General features: G+C 43.7%; 1 protein-coding gene across 3 annotated transcripts in view; it reads right to left on the bottom strand.

Moving 5' to 3' along the window:
* Positions 1–356: 356 nt before the first annotated feature.
* The window catches only part of pot1 (protection of telomeres 1 homolog), a 47,017-nt gene continuing 27,458 nt past the window's right edge, over positions 357–19,915 (bottom strand). The window contains exons 12-21 of one of the 3 annotated variants that reach the window (XM_029427070.1): positions 8,415–8,599; positions 7,736–7,833; positions 6,772–6,798; positions 5,968–6,124; positions 5,654–5,850; positions 5,435–5,570; positions 4,709–4,794; positions 4,201–4,295; positions 3,365–3,470; positions 357–893 (exon numbers count right to left, since the gene is read on the bottom strand). In XM_029427070.1, the coding sequence (XP_029282930.1) occupies positions 763–893; positions 3,365–3,470; positions 4,201–4,295; positions 4,709–4,794; positions 5,435–5,570; positions 5,654–5,850; positions 5,968–6,124; positions 6,772–6,798; positions 7,736–7,833; positions 8,415–8,599 (1,218 nt within the window). In that variant the 3' untranslated portion in view covers positions 357–762. The remainder of the gene's footprint in view (positions 894–3,364; positions 3,471–4,200; positions 4,296–4,708; positions 4,795–5,434; positions 5,571–5,653; positions 5,851–5,967; positions 6,125–6,771; positions 6,799–7,735; positions 7,834–8,414; positions 8,600–19,915) is intronic. The other 2 variants (XM_029427072.1, XM_029427069.1) reach the window with 2 other exon arrangements.

The following is a 19,915-nucleotide window of genomic DNA, read 5'->3' as shown; positions in this document are numbered from 1 at the left end:
TTCCTGTTACATTAATGTGTGTGTTGCATGTTCCTGTTACATTAATGTGTGTGTTACATGTTCCTGCTACATTAATGTGTGTGTTACATGTTCCTGTTACATTAATGTGTGTGTTACATGTTCCTGTTACATTAATGTGTGTGTTACTTTAAGTACATGTTGCTGATACATACTTAACATACTTTGACTTCAATAAGGTTTTGTATGAGTACTTTTACTTCAGTAAAGTATCTGAATGCTTGTATCAGGACTCTGTCAGGATGTTATGCTCATGATTTGAACTCCATTGACCCCCTCGCTCTGGTTTGGGACATCTGTGTCCAACACGTCTCTTCTGGGGAACATGAAGAACAGGAAGGTAAGACGTACAATAAGAGTAGAAGTAAAAGTAACAGGTAGATGAACCTTTTTGTACTTACCATTTGCTGCATCTATACATTAATTAGTGATCAGAACAAGTCTTCTATAAAGGTGTCATGCTGTCAGTTGACCAGCAGATGGCGCAGTCACACCACAGAACTGAAAAATGCTCCAAGAGAAGAGTTTTGTTGTAAAAGCCAATAACTTTATTGGAAAGCTGTTAAAACACAGTAACACATGAGTTTTATACATTTATCCAGAAACATTTTATGTACATTTATTGTTTCATTCAATAAATACAGATACAAAAACACAAACAGTGTAAAATACAAATGATTTTAAAAAACTGGTAAAAACAGTTAAATTCCTGCAGGACTTGGTGACCTTTGACCTGCAGGTGGTTTAGGAGGGGTTGGCGTTGGACGGGGTGGAGGTGATGGTGCTGTTGCAGATCTGATAGCAGGTCTGGTTCTGTCCCCCGTCGTCTTCGGCTCCGTACGCCGTCAGACACAAATCCATCCACGGACGCTCACCTGGTGGAAACACAAGATTAAACACCTGAAACGTTGAATATGACTCGTGATGATGAACGCGGTGAACCAGCGTTTGACTCTTTCTACCGATATAACATCTACAACAAACTATAAAGCGTGAATGTGTTGAAGCACCTCCATAATGATCACTTGTATATAAATTATTCACCCGTTTGCCTTTAATTCATGAAGAAAACTTTGTTTTTCTCGCACGTCTCTGCAGTGAATGAAGAACCCAAAGAAACAGAAAACTCTTGATGTATAAAGTAAATAGTGTTTAACAACAACACAACTATACGGAAACAAAGCAAACACACAACTGGTGCCGTTTAATCCAGGTGTAGGTGTGAGACTGTTTATGCAGAAGTGTTTTAAATATAACGTGTTTGTGAAGTAGTGAACATACGCCTGGATAAATAAGACTTGGATTATCCTGCACGACTTGTGTGAGAGTTATATATAGTAGTATATATAAATAAATAAATAAATATAAATATATATATATATATATATATAAATAAATAAATATAAATAAATAATATATATATATATATATATATATATATATATAAATAAATATATATAAAAAAAAAATATATAAATACATACAGTATATCTCAAAAGTGAGTACACCCTTTAGATTTTTGCAAATATTCTGTTATATCCTTTCAGGGGATAACATTATCCTACTGAAACTTTGATATAACTTAAAGTAGTCAGTGTGCTGCTTGAATAACAGTATAGATTTATTGTCCTTTGAAAATTACTCAGTACACAGCTGTTAATGTCTAAACAGCTGGCAACAAAAGTGAGTACACCCCATAGTGAACATGTCCTAATTGTGCCCAATGATGTTGTTTTCCCGCCCTGGTGTCATGTGACTCGTTAGTGTTACAAGGATTCAGGTGTAAATGATAAGCAGGGCTGTTAAATTTGGTGTTTTGGGCACAATTCTCTCTGAATGCTGGACAACATGGCACCTCATGGCAAGGAACTCTCTGAGCGGCTGAAAAAAAGGATTATTGCGCTTCACAAAGATGGCCTTGGCTATAAGAAGATTGCCAACACCATGAAAATGAGTTGCAGCACAGTGGCTAAGATCATACAGCGGTTTTCCAGGACAGGTTCCACTCGGAACAGGCCTCGCCAGGGTCGACCAAAGAAGTTGAGTCCACGTGCTCAGCGTCATATCCAGAGGTTGGTTTCCAAAAATAGACGTGCGAGTGCTTCCAGCATTGCTGCAGAGGTTGCAGAAGTGGGATGTCAGCCTGTCAGTGCCCAGACCATACGCCGCACACTGCATCAAATCGGTTTGTATGGCCGTCGCCCCAGACAGAAGCCCCTTCTGAAACCGATGCATAAGAAAGCCCGCAAACAGTTTGCTGAAGACAATGAATCCAAGAACATGAGTTACTGGAACCATGTCCTGTGGTCTGATGAGACCAAAATAAACCTGTTTGGGTCAGATGGTGTCCGGCGTGTGTGGCGGCACCCTGGTGAGGAGTACCAAGACAAATGTGTTTTGCCTACAGTCAAGCATGGTGGTGGCAGCATCATGGTCTGGGGCTGCATGAGTGCTGCCGGCACTGGGGAGCTGCATTTCATTGAGGGACACATGAATTCCAATATATACTGTGACATCCTGCAGCAGAGCATGATCCCCTCTCTTCGGAAACTGGGCCGTAGGGCAGTTTTCCAACATGATAATGACCCTAAACACACCTCCAAGATGACAACGGCCTTGCTGAAGAAGCTGAAGGTTAAGGTGATGGACTGGCCAAGTATGTCTCCAGACCTAAACCCAATTGAGCACATGTGGGGCATCCTCAAGAGGAAGGTGGAGGAGTGCAAGGTGTCCAACATCCGTGCGCTCCGTGATGTCGTCGTGGAGGAGTGGAAGAAGATTCCAGAAGCAACCTGTGCAGCTCTGGTGAATTCCATGCCCAGGAGGGTTAAAGCAGTGCTAGATAACAATGGTGGTCACACAAAATATTGACACTTTGGGCACAATTAGGACATGTTCACTATGGGGTGTACTCACTTTTGTTGCCAGCTGTTTAGACATTAACAGCTGTGTACTGAGTAATTTTCAAAGGACAATAAATCTATACTGTTATTCAAGCAGCACACTGACTACTTTAAGTTATATCAAAGTTTCAGTAGGATAATGTTATCCCCTGAAAGGATATAACAGAATATTTGCAAAAATCTAAAGGGTGTACTCACTTTTGAGATATACTGTATATACATATATACAAATATAAATCTATAAATACATATAAATAAATAAATATAAATATATATATTAATAAATATATATAAATATATATATTTATAAATATATATAAATAAATATATATAAATATATACACACATATATAAATAAAAGAAAGGATGATCTGGATACTCTTGTAAAGAGTTTGACACTTTAAACTCTTTAATCCAGCCGTTTGTGTGATTGACAGACGTACCAGTGCTGCCCCCTGCTGGACAGAGGGAGTCCATTTTTTGGTGGATGCTGTTCTGAGCCTCCTGATTGGCTGCTACGTCCTCCGCCGACACGCCGAAGAACGACTCCTGATGAAAGACACAAACCCTCGTCCTCATCATCATCATCCATGAACAATAACAATCTGATTCTACAAACGGTTTCATCAGGTCATGTTTTTTCCTTTCAGCTGTTGATTTGACGTCAGTATTCTCACAGACGAGTTCTGACTTCATTAATCAAAACCTTTCCCCTGAAGTCTTCAGTCTGCGCTGTCACTACAAACATCTCACTATGCATTTCCCTCATCAAGTCTCATTCTTAGATTTGAACATGAACTATGTGAGAGAACCACAAAAGGTAATTGTGAACCGGTAAAAGGAAGTTATAATTTGGCGTGTGCACATTTGGACGTATTTGAAATACACTATTGATGAAGATGTTTTCTTCATTTGCTGATCTTCTATCTGTTTACATGCGCCATCTTGGGAAATAAGGTTGGTGTTATAGACCCAGAATAAAGCTGAAACTAATGATTATTTTAATTACTTTTAATTATTAATATTCATGTTTATTCTTCTGATATTGTCACTGAATCGCTTTGTTTGTTTAATGTCCGAAAAATACCCAAATTAATGTCTTCAAAACGTTTGTTTTGTCCAATAAACAAGAAAATAACTAATTAATAAAAATATTATCACACAGGACACACACACACACACACAGGACACACACACACACACACACACACACACAGCTTGTGATGTAATCTCCTCTGATCCCGAGTCAGCAGCATTTTAAAGGCGGTCTGAAACTCACGGCGTCTCTCCACAGGAACACGTCCAGGCTGTCGGTGGCGTCCTGCAGCTCCAGCTTCATCAGCAGGACGTGCTGCAGCAGCTGAACGCCGAGAGCTGCGGAGCCAGAAGAGACTTTTAACACCGTGTGATTGATTTCAGTCCTTCAGCGACTTTACAAACTGCTGAATCAGGAGGAAAGGAGCGGGTGGGTAGACGCTGAGAAACTTTATGTTTTCTTCGGGACAGATTGTGGCTCCAGTGGAGAGTAAGGATTTAAAATGATGGTGCATTCAAGGACCAGCCCTGTTTCCTTGATCTATTCCTGTCAGAATCACATCCCAGACGTCCACAACCCCAAAATATTCAGGTCACAAAACACAGAAGAAGAACTGCAGAAGATGCAACGCAGCAGGTTGAGGAATGATGTGTTCTTCTCGAAAAGCTGCATTTCTTTGGGGTCTACTTTGCAACAGCAACACGGACTTTAACTGTTGGTTCTCCACCTCCAAAGCAAACTCTCCTCTCACCTTCGGCAAGGATCTTCTCATCGATCTGCTCGACTCCTTCCGGACGCGAAGGTTCCCTCACCGCGGCCTCGGAGCAGCGCTCACACCTGAAAGAGAGCAGATCATCAGCGGAGGGATATCTGCGCCGGACTACTTTCCTGTGAGTTCCTTTGCACGGTTGTAAAAACAGCACGGCCTAAAGTGTGTGTGAGGTCATCCCTTCTGAGTGCTGCTCACACACACACACACACACACACACACACTCCTAACAGCTGCTCACACACACACACACTCCTAACAGCTGCTCACACACACACTCAACTTCACAAGCGATTGAGAATAATAAGGAATATAGAATACATTAAATATTAAGAGTGAAACGAGTCACAACGATCAACAGTGAAGTGTTAAAGAAACAAATACAGATTCTAAAACTAAAGAATGATCAAACACGATGTTTAGATCACAGATGTAGTGCAGCTACAGCCGGTTTCTCTCTCGTCTCACGTGTGTTAGAAAACTACGCGTCACTTCTCACACAGCGCAACACTCTGCACATATTTAAGGGACGTGTCCTCCGGCTCTACGTGACGAACACTTTAGCCTCTCGAGGAGGTCGGACGGGCGAAACGCTCGTAGACGTAAACGCAGCAGCGATGAGTCACGCTTCAACACATTTCAACACGGCGATGCCCTCAAAGGACAAACGCTCACACAGGACAGTAAGTTTCCCTTCTCATCTCTGACCCGTAGTATCTCTTCCTGCCTCTGAAGAGGAACGGTGCAGGCGGGTCGAGCAGAGCCAGCCGACCTCCCGCCGACCTCACGGGGACGATATTCTGGTAGCCGGCCGCGAGTCGACACGTTTCCTCCAGAGTCGAACCTGCGAAACACCAAAAGCCTCCGTAAGTTAAAGCCGTTGTTCTCTCAGGAGACGAGAGATGCTCTCCTGTCAGACGTTGGTACCCGTGAGGAACATCAGCTGCTTCGACACGAGCTCGGTGGACAGGTGAACGCTCAGTGTTCGTGTCGGGGATCCCGGGGAGTTCCCGGGGACATCGACCCGCCCAGAGAGCGCCCACGGCGGGGGACTGCAGGGCGCAGAGTCCTGGGACGCCTCAGAGAAGAGACCCGCCACCAGTTCATCATCCGGGACGTCCTGCCTGAGATCAGAGAGGAACAAGATGTTTCATTCAACCTGACAGCTGCTGACGCTCCACGAGCTTCTACATGTTCAAACAAACTCTGTGTGTGTGTGTGTGTGTGTGTGTGTGTCCTACATTGATGTACACTTGCTGCAGTAGAGTTTCAGAGCCTGGTGGAGTCTGCGGGGCTCGTAGGATCTCAGCTGGACTCTGACGTGATGAACTCGACCCGGATCAGAGCGCTTCACCTCGGACAGAGTCAGCGGCTGTGTGCTGTGATCACAGCTTCTCTCTGACACACACACACACACACACACACACACACACACACACTGAGCTTTACAGTGATTCTTGGACTTGAAGCACAACGTTTGACTTCCTCGTGGAACATTTGACGGCCTTGAATATCATTCAAACATAACGTAACATAACACGACGTCAGGATCCCTGCGGTGTCTCTGACTAACGACACGTTGGGATTCTGTGTTTGCTCCAGACGTGATGACATCAAAGTGATTCTGCAAAGTTAAATTCAAGACTGTCAAGTGTCAGGTAATAATATTATTAGTATTAAACTATTAGTTCCTGTGGTGCTACGTACGATTAAAGTTAAAACAAATCAACAATTATAAAATGTATTCGATGAAATCAATTCTAAAGTTCACAAAATGTTCTTATCTAATGAAATGTTCTGATGTGATCCATGTGTTGGTGCTTCTTCTCTGCACCGACGACTTCTTCATTACAGAACTGATTTAATCAAAAGTAGCTCATTTAATCTGATGAATCACTTCCATTTGTTTTTCATGACGATGATGATGATGATGAAGCTTCATTCAGAAATGTGTAAAAAAGACATTCGGTGCAGCCTTAATTCTTCTTCTTATTATTATTAGTGTTTTAAATGTGCACCATGTTGAGCTGCAGCGTGTTTCATACCTGCGCTGCACTCCACTGCTTCAGCATCTACACACAGAAACACACAAATCAACAAGAGATGATCAGCACCTCAAACATCACCCGCTGTTAAAACATTAAACAGGCTTAAATTTTATCTATCTATCTATATCTATATCTATATCTATATCTATATATATATATCTAGCTATATATAAAATATATAAATAATTCTTTCTCCTTGTTATTGCCTGCAGACTCTGCTATCTTTGCTCTTAAAAGACCTGGTTCTGATAAAACATATTACTTTATGTACAAAGCCAGATTGTGGAGGTATGTTGATGAAGAAGTTTGTGTTCCTCCTGTAAAGAAACTACATCCCAAATATTTCTGCGCACTCAGGGGTTACACAACAGATGTGAAGCCTGCAGGTCTGAACACAGAGACACAGACAAACAGCTGCAGCATCAACAGAGCTGCGTCTGAGGAAACCTTCAGGTCACTGTCAAAGTTTGGACCTTTTATTTCATCCCCAGTGAAGCGTGGGCTTGTTGAAGGACCGCTAATGGAAGCAGCTCCCCGCAGCTTCAATCCGTCCTTTTGTCTGTCTGAGCAGTCGGGATGTTCATATCTACGCTGCTGCCAGCTTGTTTCATTTGATCCCAGCCCGGCGGCAGACACCACTCTCACCCTTCTTCTTCTTCTTTTTTGGGCACGCAATAAAAATATTTTGGATTTTCATTCTTAGTTTTTTGTGAGCAGATTCTGCAAAGGAGGAGAAGAGCAGCGATCTCATGTCGCTTGAGTTTGTTTTTCTAACACCATTTCCTAGAATATGTAGACTTAACGGTGTAGAAGTTGTAGAAGAAAAGTTGAAGTTGGTGAGTTTTATGGAAATGGACGAATCCAAGTGATGATGTAAATTAATATGACTCATTCCTTCAAACACAGATGAAGTAAATGCTCAACGAGGAGGGAAGTTTATACATCCAACATTCACTCATACCCAGAGACTCTGGTGGAGTGCTCCAGATCTCCAACAACGCCGAGTCATTCAGCTCGGAGAAGTCGTCTTCGTCGTCCTCTGGGCAGGCCTCCAGGACTCTATACACGCACACACGAAGAACATTACTTCTGGTTATGAAACTTGTGTCCACAAACACATAAATACAGTGAATACAGTAAAAATGATCAAATGTTGCTGCACCTTTCCATTAAAACACCAGCATGTTAAAACGACGCACCAACTAGAACTGATTTAAACAGATTATTTTATGCAGCAGTTTTAAATCTTCTCACACATTTTAGTTTTCCTCTAAAACCGTCAACCGGAAGCTAAACTTTTAAACAACTGAATAAATGAATGGCAGCCATTGCAGAAGTCTGACTGCACACACATCCAATCATGCAGCAGAAGCAGAACAAGGAAGTAGAAGCAGGAAGTAGAAGCAGAAGCAGGAAGTAGAAGCAGGAAGCAGAAGCAGGAAGTAGAAGCAGGAAGCAGAAGCAGGAAGCAGAAGCAGGAAGTAGAAGCAGGAAGTAGAAGCAGGAAGTAGAAGCAGGAAGTAGAAGCAGGAAGTAGAACCAGACCTCTGTTTGCAATATAAAGCATGTTTTCTACAATGACTATTATTTTTTATCCTCAGTTCTCTCAGGATCTGCAGATTCTTCGTCTCCTGCTTCACCTCTTCAGCTGCTGCACGTCGGGGCAGTTTTCTGGAAGAATCCGGATCCCCCTGCCGAACGCCGTCCCTCCATGCAGGTGAAAGGCCAGATGATCCACCTCCTCCTGCTGGCTGCTGGTGAGGCCGGGCACCTTACTGGATCCTGGGATCGCTCGTAGGTTGTAGATCCTCAGGAAGTCCCCGGGCTGAGAAACGGACAAACGGGACAATTAACACAAGATAAGAAATGATATACATAGGGTTTCATTAGTAAACAGACGATAGAGAGAACAAAGAAAAACTTGGTGGTAAATATTTATTTTGTATGTATTGTTACATCGATGTTTGATTCAAACTGTTCAAAGATCTTACATTTACCATAATGCAGCCAGATAACATATTTTCCATTAGATCTTCCCTGCTTGCTAAACAGCCACGTCTTTGCACCGTCCAGCACCTCCTGAGAACAATATCTGTCTGTTCAGCTGCTAACTGCTCCACTATGTGCACCAGCTGCTCTCTGCCTGTGTCTGCCTGCTGTTCGCTGCTCAGCAGGTCGTGTTCAGTGGGAGACCGAATCAGTGAATGTAAAATCAGTAGATACAAAACAAATCACTGGACGTAGTCACTGGACGTCACCCGTTGGTTTGTGGACTACAGTGTTGAAGCCTTGAGTTTGGTCATTTGGCCGTCGCCATCTTAGTTTTTTGTAAGCAGGAGTGACACGAGAGGGTGGAGCGAAGTACAACTGAACGTTTAAAAACTAAATTTTAAGGCGACCAAAATGTGAAAACACAAACTGTAAAAGGGTTCAAGTTAGAACACGGAAACACAGACGACACCGTTGTAGTGATTCTATTTTACTCTAAATGTTTCCAGAAGTTACTAAATGAACATCATGTTGAAGAAGACTTGAAACTACAGATTGAGACAAACTCATCAGGAAAATGTTACTGAGGAAATAAATCAAGAGACTTTCTCATAGACTTCTACACAATCTTTATACAACCAGAGGATTCTATTAGAGAGAATGCAGGTCTAAGGCTCTTCTGCTCACCTGGAGGTTGCTGCTGGGTAGAGCTGCAAAGTTGGTGGCAGTTCTCTGGATTTACAACGACTTGTCAACTAGAAAATAACAATCATTTCTAATAATGTGTCCGGAAATGTATCCAAGTGGCCACACAGTTAAAACCTAACTAACCTCACCCACCACCTCTCGAACAGACTCCTCTCTGACAGTAACAACAAGCTCCATCACACTGTTCATGTGTAAGTGTCGACAGCTTTTATCAATCAGCAGATGGCGATGTTGCTCCACACTTACAGTCAGCGTGGTGACAGTGATTCAGAGGCTGCTCAAAGGACTTGGTTTGGAGGTTTGTCATTTTGGTTTCTTCTTCCCCCCCTCAGCTCTCCGTCACGACGAGCCTGCAGTCGACAGGAATCTTTTCTCACTCTCATCAACAAACGCCTCAGTGATCAAGTGTCAGAGGTGTTCTCCGTGTTCAGATATTACACCAGAAGCCTTTATACTGTTCTTACATGACAGCGTTCAGTCAACAGCCAGATACACATATAAACAGGATATGATCCCAAATTGCTTTATAGCCTGAGAGCAGAAGAATGAGTCAGAACGAATCCTCTAGTACAGAGGTCTGCAACGTTATTCATGTCAAGGACCCCCAAACTGGTGTAGCGTGGTGCAGGGACCCCCTACTGTATACATTGTATAGAAGAGGCTTGAAGAGGTCCGTGCGCCGGGGGGGGGGGGGGGGGGAGTGCGTGGTGGAAATTTCAATTCACAGTAGTACAGTACTGTAGGTGTGTGTCGCCACCCTTCGCGAAGTACAGCGGAGGAGGGAATGTGCAAAGCAAAAAAATACATTTTAATAAAAAAAAAGAAATACTAAAATGTTTTTTTAAATTGCTTTATCTACAAACAATTTCACGACCCCCTGCAGTACCTCAGCGGACCCCCTGGGGGTCGCGGACCCCCTGTTAAGGACCTATGCTATAGAAGCTTCCATTAAATCCATCTTCTCCGTAGAGCGAGTGAAGTTAGTCAGTGTGGATTAACAGCTGATCTTCCTCGAAGATCCACGTGAAGACCTGAGAGTTCAACTGGGAAGACTGGCGACCTGCCCCCCCTCTCACAGGGAAGACTGGCGACCTGCCCCCCCCTCTCACAAGGAAGACTGGCAACCTGTCCCCCCCTCTCACAGGGAAGACTGGCGACCTGCCCCCCCTCTCACAGGGAAGACTGGCGACCTGTCCCCCCCCTCTCACAGGGAAGACTGCCGACCTGCCCCCCCCTCTCACAAGGAAGACTGGGGACCTGTCCCCCCCCTCTCACAGGAAGACTGGCGACCTGTCCCCCCCTCTCACAGCGCAGACTGGCGACCTGCCCCCCCCTCTCACAAGGAAGACTGGCGACCTGTCCCCCCCTCTCACAAGGAAGACTGGCGACCTGTCCCCCCCTCTCACAAGGAAGACTGGCGACCTGTCCCCCCCCTCTCACAGCGCAGACTGGCGACTAACAAAGATGTTCACTTGAGTTCATTTAGGACACGCATGTGTTTTTGATGGAACTCTTGAGGATGAGGATATTTTGAGTCACAAGATTTTAAACGTCTCCACGCCTTGAAGGGGTCGTGTGATCAGTAACCTCTTCATCTTAATTGAAACACAATTAATTGTTAATTGTAATACAAGGACAGAAGCAGCTCCTCCTACGTCTTCAGCAGCACTTTCTGAGTATGTAAGACAACATGCTATACGAGTATGAATCATTGAGACTATAGGAGTCCCAGTGTGGCAGGAAGCAAACAATGACACCAAACACAAAGTACTTTTGTTTGCAGTATCTCAGACTCTGCCCGGGCTTTAAGTCTCCAGAGACCTGGATGTTTAGCAGAATGAGAAAGGAAAACAAAGTTCTGGAGAGTCTGGCTGTGTTGTCTCAGAGCTACATGAGAATTTAGCAGTTTGTCTTTAGAAACTGGTGTAGAAAGAAGTGAGCGAGTGACTAATGCAGGGAGACTGTGAAAAACAGCAGAGGACAGACGGCAGAGCGAAGGAAGGCGGTGCCGTGTCGCGCCGGCTCTCATCTTGCCCGTTCAGGCGTCCTGCCTGTAGTCACATATTAAATCCTCTGCAGCGTCCTGAGAGGCCAGGTGTGATTATAACGAGCAGACATTCAGCAGAGAGACTAAGTTTAGATCAGAACATGACTCATCTGAGGACTGAAGTCACAGTATGTCCAAAAGTACAGTCGCTTTCTGAGACACTTTTGTTGATGGAAGTCGCCGTTGCATTTCTTTGTGTCTTGATTCACGTTGGCACAGGTTGCACGACGTCCATCAGGAAGGTCACAAGTTTATGTGTGGAAGAACTTGAGTGGTGTGCACAGATCTTTGACCTCAACCCCGTCCAACACCTTTGGGATGGACTGAGCTCATCACCGCACTAATGGGAGCAGATCCCTGCAGCCTGGTTCAACCAACACACAACGGATCCATCAGAGACTTGGAGGCAGGATTGGGGAAATAGTCTTTGCATAGCTGTATCCATGAAAAATAGCACAGTAAAACATTTTGTCAAATGATATATTTGTTTGGCGAGTCCACTACGGTCTGAAGGAGAAACGTGGCACGTTTTTAATATGATAATCTCGTTTGGTTTAAAGAATAACCAAACTTTTGCCAATTCCAGCCGGTTTTTAATAAGATGAAGTTCTTCTACGGCTGCTTGTGTTGAGACATGCTTTTGTAGAATGAATACGGTTTCCAATTATAAGTACCATACCACTGTTTGTGTTTGTTTTCACATTTGTCCCCATTAACGTCAGATTATGGATGCTTTTCATGCTTTTCATGCTTTTCATGCCCCGACAATTCTTTTCAAAGCTCACTCTTGTTGCTGGATGCATTTACTGGTGGCTAGAATTTATATTTCTAATAATACTTCCAGTAAGGTTTGCAAAAAGAGTATTTAATTGGCATCAGTTGCAGAACTAAAGTATCATATCGGTGCTCGTTTGTAAGTTGTAACTGCAGGAACCAGAGAGATGGTGGATTTAAATATGCAACATAAATGCTACAGATGCAGTTTAAAAGTGCAGGATATAAGAATAATCACCTCACAGCTGTATCATTATCACAACAGTTGGCATAGCAACCAACAGCAGGAGAATCAGAGGTATCGTTGGAGCTGTGTGACCGGCGTTTTGAGTTGTTTGACCAATCGGATCATTCCGCCGAGACCACACTTAGAATAATGGGCACATTATCACCATCAGCATGTGCATAGGGGGCGTTCAGGGAGCGTAGGACACACTGGTCCACAGCTCGGAGAATGATCGTTTTGTCTGACAGAAAACAGCTCCCAGCAGCCTCTCCTGCAAACAAACCATTTTCATTTTAAAGGAGTCTGAGGGAACAGAGTGGAGCAGCCTGTGGTGGCTTCTGTAAGTACTTGATCTGTATAAAAAAAACTAAACACTCCACCGTCCGCCCACTGCCCGACAGCCAAGAAGCCGCTGCCGCTGTCTCATGGCATTAGTGCTGCTCGGCTGCTCGGTAAAAAGGGATTCCTTAAAATTCAAAAGATTGCTTTTGGGCTTCTACGGCTTCTCGTCAAGCTGAGGCTCAATAAAGCAGCCAAAAAACTTGTGCCCTCGCTGAAAAGAAGAAACCCTTCATTTCACACTGGGTTCTTTATGGAGCAGCAGGAAATGGGCTTTAAAAGCCAGACAGATAGAGCCTAACTCGACAGCGCGTTCTTTGTGCTGGAAAATCAACTCCATGGGGAACAGGAGACACGACCGACTGAAGAACACCTCATTTCAGATTAAATACCTCGACAGCAATAAAACAATCAAGAACCAAACAAAAAGACTATTTTCATTGATGAGTAATCTGCCAATCATGTTTAGATGTCCAGCAGATATATCTATCTACGATACTGTATATATCTGGAACTCAATGACACTTCCTGATTCTTAAAGAAATCCCTTCAACACTAAGACAATCTGTTTTTGTCTGCGACGTTTGTTCATCAACACTAAACCACGAAACAAACCACCAGTTTATTTACTGCTCTCTCTGGAAGAGGATCTTCTCTGGATACTCATCTCTCTGCATGAATAATAGAAGGAGGACGACCTAGAGGGCGCCAGGAAAGTCCTGTCCCTCACAACGTTAAAAAAACCCTTCAGCGGCACAATATATCACGCACTCGGGCCATTTCCCTCATAGAACTCCTTTTTCTGAGTAATAGATTAATATATTTTGATATTGCCAAAAGTAAGACAAAAAAAGGCAAACGGGAAAATAAAACTCTTCTCTCAGAATAACCATTACACCCACACAGAGAGAAATCTGTCCAAAGCTGTAATATCTAAATAAATGATCTGTACGTGAGATGAAGCTCAGCACAGACAAGAGCTGTGTAATGAAGCGGTTGTGTGACTGTGGATCTGAACTCGATGCTCCGATGACTTCTCCAGGGTCAAGAGAAGAAGCAGCATTTCTGTTGCGGTCGGTGGTTGTTGGAGGAGATTTCAGCCCGCGGGCCGACAAAGTCTCATTTCCCTCAGAGCTGTGTTCACTTAACAGGAAACAGTGTGGGAGTAAAGAACGCGCCGCATTAGCGCTCGAAACCCCCCAAAAAACATTCAATGACATGGAAATGTGCACTCAGTCGACCGTGAGTGCTAAAAATGAGATAATGAGCAGAAGCTGTCGGAGCAGAACACAGACTGAGGAGATCACAATGACACAACAATCAGGGGCTCAAACTTTATATGTATCATTTCAAGATGTGGCCATTAAAGAAAACAAAAAGAAGTTATAAAATACAACGGCTGAATATTAATTCGGTCCTGGACCAAACCCTCGCTCAATCATTACATCAAGTCCACCAGTTTTGACACACTTTACACACGTGGCTCAGAGACTTCGCTAAGCTAAAGTCAGACGATCACTAGACTTTATCCTCTTGAGACTTTGACTATCTGTAGGAAAGTTCAGAACAATCAGAACAAGATATTTCTACCAAATAACCCAAAATGTGAACCTCATGGTGGCGCTAGAAGAAAAGTCATGTGATCCCCAAAGACGTTAAGTTTCCTCCTCTGGGACCCATGAATGTTGTTCCCATTCGTTGAGTTGTTTTAGTTTGGACCGAAGCGGTAGTCCAGCCACTGGGATGGTTCAAAGGAAATGTCACATTCAGTTTTCTTATTTATTAAACGTGTTTTATGTTGGGAACAATACAGGCACTAAATGCATGTTTGTGTATCTGCTGCGTCAAAGACCAAAATAATAAACTGTAAAATGACTTTTTTCTGTATCCGTCAGTATGAAGACGACTCACCGCTATTCCTGAACTCCAACACTTAGAATCTGTTTAGCAGAAACAACAGAGATTTTCTTTTTTCCATTCCCGAGTGACCTGGAGTAGGATTCAGACTGCAGGAATATGCAGGCGCATGTAGAGGTAACCATCTGTGCTGGAGATTCTGCTGAGGCAGAGGGACTGCAGTGGGGAGAGAGGGGAAGATGCATGGATACAGGAAAGATAGTCAGGGGAAACGGAAACTGAGAGAAGGAAGAGACAGGAGTCCCAGTCCCAACCTCCACGTAAAGCCTCAAACCCTGAGCCCTGAGAGACTTAGAGATTCATCACATTTAGCTGACGCTGTTGTCCAACGCGACTTACAATAAGTGCAAACAATCATGAGGATACAACTCCGAACAGCAAGAATCAGCTTCAAATAAGCCAAACCCATTCTAAGAGCAACATACAGACAAAGGAGTCAGTCTGCAGGTACGAGTGGTGGAGATGTTCTGAATGTTAGTATCTTAAAGCTTTTTGTTCCATTTGGGTTCATCAATAACAAGCCATCTGAGACATGTGCATCGTTCTTCTGCTTTCTGAAACAGATTTTAATCTGATTTTGTAATCAGAATCTGAACATTTCAATTGCAACACAGACTTCTCTCACAGAACATTGCCAGTCTGATTACATCAGATCACAAAACACGTGTGTGTCAACTGATTAAGTTGCAGAAGCTCATTTGGAGTTTTCCATGCTCATTAACGTCACATTTTTGGAGTATTTTCAGTCCAGTTATCTGTTTGCTTCTCAAAATGTGATTTGGCAGAGCTGAGTGACAGCTGGAGCTGAGGAAGATGTTTCAAGGCACAAAACTATACAGTACAGGAAGCAGAGCCAATGCACAAGGCTTTATTAGCATGTATAGTCTGCACGATCGTTCACTCTGAGATGCCTATACAGACTTCTGCATGGATCCTAAAGGCATTGAGCAGATGACTAAATATGCACCAAATATGCAGATGAGCAGATACGTAAAGTATGATATCTGCTTAAGATCTGCTTAATCAGGTTTAATCAGGCACACAGTATGTTCATAGAGACATACTGCACACTCTGATCTACATGCTCTTCATCTCCTCGTGTCATCAGATTTATGAGTGTTTCTGCTGATTACGGTGGAGTAAGAGTGACAGACTTGGAGATAAATGTGACATGTTGCGGCTTTGATCAACTCTTCTTCCCCTAAACAAGAACCATTCAAATAAATGTTTCATCATCCGTGTGTGTGTGTCTTTCCCGGAGAATCAGCGATGGAGGAGGCAACACCACATGGACTGCAGCCCTCCTCCTCATCAACAATCTCTTGTTACCAGCTTCTCTCTTCAGCGTGCCGGGCTCCTTTCTTTTCTAATGGCCTTCCTCTCACATAAACGCCTCAGTCAATTTTACACAACACTCCCGATGATTCACCAGAAGAGTCTGGTAATTGGGGGAATATTCCTGTTCAAACACTTCTTTAGTGGAAAGGCTCTCAATTTGTCGCACACTAGTGAATTTATTGATGGATGTTAAGACTCACCTGTCAGAAAACAATCCAATCCAATTTTACCCATAATACATCATTCCAAGCTTCAATTAATGTGTGATCAACCAAATGTGATCTCATACACTACTGTTGAGAAGTTTGGAATCAGCTGTAACATTGATGTTTTTTTCTCCTTCTTCAATATTAACTGTTCGAACAGACATAAACGTAGTGCAATTCAGACACCTGATTGCATTTAGTCGATGTTTCCACAGCGTTGCCTGACAGGGGAGAAAACTGTTGAACTTGGATTTGTTTTCCAGTACAAATAAGCCCAAGTGACCATCGGTCATTATTACAGCACAACCTGGCTCTAAATATGTAGTTTGTGTGTTTTTCTTTGGGCCCTCTGCAGTCGACTCATCCATCCATCCATCCATCCATCCATCCATCCATCCATCCATCCATCCATCCATCCATCCATCCATCATCCATCCATCCATCCATCCATCCATCCATCCATCGTTTATCCGGGGTCGGGTCGCGGGGGAAGCAGCTCCAGTAGTGAACCCCAATCTTCCCTTCTCCAGGCCACATCCTCCAGCTCCGACTGGGGGATCCTGAGGCGTTCCCAGGCCAGTGAGGAGATATAATCTCTCCACCGAGTCCTGGGTCTTCCCCGGGGTCTCCTCCCAGCTGGACGTGCCTGGAACAAGTAGGCGCCCAGGTGGCTCCTTACTAGATGATGAACCACCTCAACTGGCTCCTTTCAACGTAAAGGAGCAGCGGCTCTACTCCGAGTCTCTCCTGATGGCTGATCTTCTCACCCTGTCTCTAAGGGAGACGCCAGCCACCTGAGAAAACACATTTTGGCCGTTTGTACCCGTGATCTCGTTCTTCCAGTTTTGTAGTCGACTTATGATTTGTAGTATGTTCATCTGATATTCCCTGACACACTTCCAACACTGCTAACCTTCTATTTATATTTTGTTTGAAGAAGAGCTGAAGAAACATGTTGGCTTTTAATCCCAGCTTGTTAGATGCATTGTTGTGCACATCTATTCTAAGAGGATCGTCAACAACCTAAAGCATGACAGAGCATTCAGAAATAAAGAGTACGTACCCAATCAAGCTATGTGGCAGGAGATTACACACTTCTGAGTGGCAGTGCATCTCTGGAGAGATCTTAGTGAGTGTAATTTAGAAATGAAGAATATGTAGAATACTCTCAGTAACGTCGGTATATTACTCACATTTAAAAAAAAAAGACTCTTTGAAGTCTGAAAACGACAAAGATGTTGGTGATCGATAAAACCAAACTGCAGTCTGCTTCAAGACTCTGGTGCTGGTCCACCGTGCTTTGAATGGATCAGCCCCTTCCTACATCCAGGCCATGGTCGAACCATACACCCCAGCGCGTTCACTTTGCTCTGCATCGACCAATCGGCTCTCCGATCCCTCACTACGAGTGGGACCCAGATTCCCCTCAAACAAAACCCGCCTGTTTGCTATCCTGGCTCCAACATGGTGGAACGAGCGCCCCATTGATGTCAGGACAGCAGGCAGTCTTCACACCTTCTGCAGACTGAACACTCACCTGTTTCGACTGCACCTCGGACGAATGAAGAAAACTAATTAACTGTTCTTTGTATGTTGCACTTGTATTGGTTTGGCTTATTTATAGCTAATAGTTGAATTTGTATTCTATTGTTTCTGTATGTGGCACTTATGTTGCACTTCAAACTGGCTGTTTGAAGACAGTGTTCACTTATACGATTGTGTTTGAAGCTATTGTACTTACAAGATTCTTGCTGTTCGGAGTTGTACCTCCAGGATTGTTTGCACTTTTTGTACGTCGCTTTGGACAAAAACTGCTTCCGGATGTCATTTGTTACAACTCCCTGTCGTCACACAGGGACGAGCTCGGTGCCGTTGGATGCCCAATACCCGAAAATAAGAGCGGGAATTGGTTCAAGTAACTATGACCTTTCTATCAAGAGTCATTCCAAAGGAACTCATGAGTCCCATAGGAATGGCCTTCAGTCCCACATTTCGCCATACACGCCCTTCCGGTGGTCCTAGACGGACGTGGTACCTGGACTTGGATTTATGTCCCTACGACCTTCCTATCAAATGTTATTCACAACAAAGACCATCAGTCCTGGTTATTACCCCGTATCCTAGCGCTAACCCTAACATATAAGCCTCTGGTTTGATAGTCTAACACATCGACGGGCCCGCCTGCAGACAGACGTGCACCAGCGCAGGAAAGTCACCCCAGAAGATAAACGCCACAAATACTGTTTAATACAGAAAACCTTCCTCCTGGCAGCGAGAGGTTGAATCAGCCGTGTGAACTCGTTTGGCAAGAGCGTGAATGTAACAGTCATTCATGTATATGTAAAAGTCCCGCACTGCAGCTTTAAGTTAATCAAAGAAAGGGTATTTTAGTGTTGCATTGGTAGCATGCTCTATTAGCACTAAATCAAATCCCATTATCCTTAATGTATTTTTCCAATCTCCGACCCCCATCACAATCACCGCTGATGGGTGGGTACAAGAGGCAATTTATTTTCCAACTGATGAGATAAACTACACTGCTTTACATCGTCAAACAAATCCAGACATTTGTGATTCTTTATAAAAAGGAGTCTTAAAAATAACCTGATCTTAATGTATTCTTTATACTTCAGAGTCTTGACACGCTTGACAGTCTCATACAGAAAAAAGCACTCTCGCACTTCAGTCACATGGTGCTTGTATTTCCTTTCCAGGTTTTGTCCCTCTGCTGTTATTCCTGTCTGAGTTCACACTCAGCTGATCAGCTGTAAACACACCTGTGTGGTCACAGGTCAGTCACACTGAACACATGCTGGGATACAACACATCTGAAGCTGGATGAGGACACATCATTTCGACTGCACCTCAGCCAATGAAGAAAATAAAGTATGTTCTTTGTTTGCTGCACTTACTTTTGTTTGGCTCATTTGAAGCTATTGTTCTGCACTTAAATGATTTCACATATTTGCAGCTGATGTAGCTGCGAGAGTCTTGCTGTTCGGAGTTGTGTCCTCATGATTGTTTGCACTTATTGTAAGTCGCTTTGGACATTACATTACGTCTGTAACTGCTGCACATGCAACTACTGACAAATGTGCTTTTATTGCCTCTCACTGAACAATGATTGATTTTGTTTTGCTCAACTGCTCAGAAATGGCGTCTGGCTGTGGGACGGTGTTGTCGTAGTGATGAGGGGACGGTGTGTTTGAGCCACTAACAGTGTGTTTGTGCTTGGATCCTAATGTTTTTATTTGTTTTCAGGGACACTACAGTTTCCCTTCCATTCATCTTTCTGATTGCTTTTGTTGCTACAATGACCTCGGCCTCTGCAGATGACTCAGATCATTCACATCATGTGGACGAGGTGGGTGGGGAAACAATGAACACATGCTGCCGCCTCGCTGTCTGCCTCTTGAAAAACTATTTCATTGATCGAACCCTCATATCTGACAAACGGGTTTTCCCCCCTCGCACAGAGCCTTTCTTTTGCACCACTCAACAAAAACACAGGGATGAACAACCTTCTCGGCTTTGTGTGACTAACTCGCAGAGAAATACTCTCATCTACTAAAGAGCGCCTTGAATGTGAGAAAACTC

Source organism: Cottoperca gobio, unplaced genomic scaffold (genome assembly GCF_900634415.1).
Source record: "Cottoperca gobio unplaced genomic scaffold, fCotGob3.1 fCotGob3_290arrow_ctg1, whole genome shotgun sequence".
Lineage (NCBI taxonomy): Eukaryota > Metazoa > Chordata > Actinopteri > Perciformes > Bovichtidae > Cottoperca > Cottoperca gobio.
Note: the sequence above shows the minus strand (reverse complement) of the source record. Positions and strands in the feature narration are given on the sequence as shown.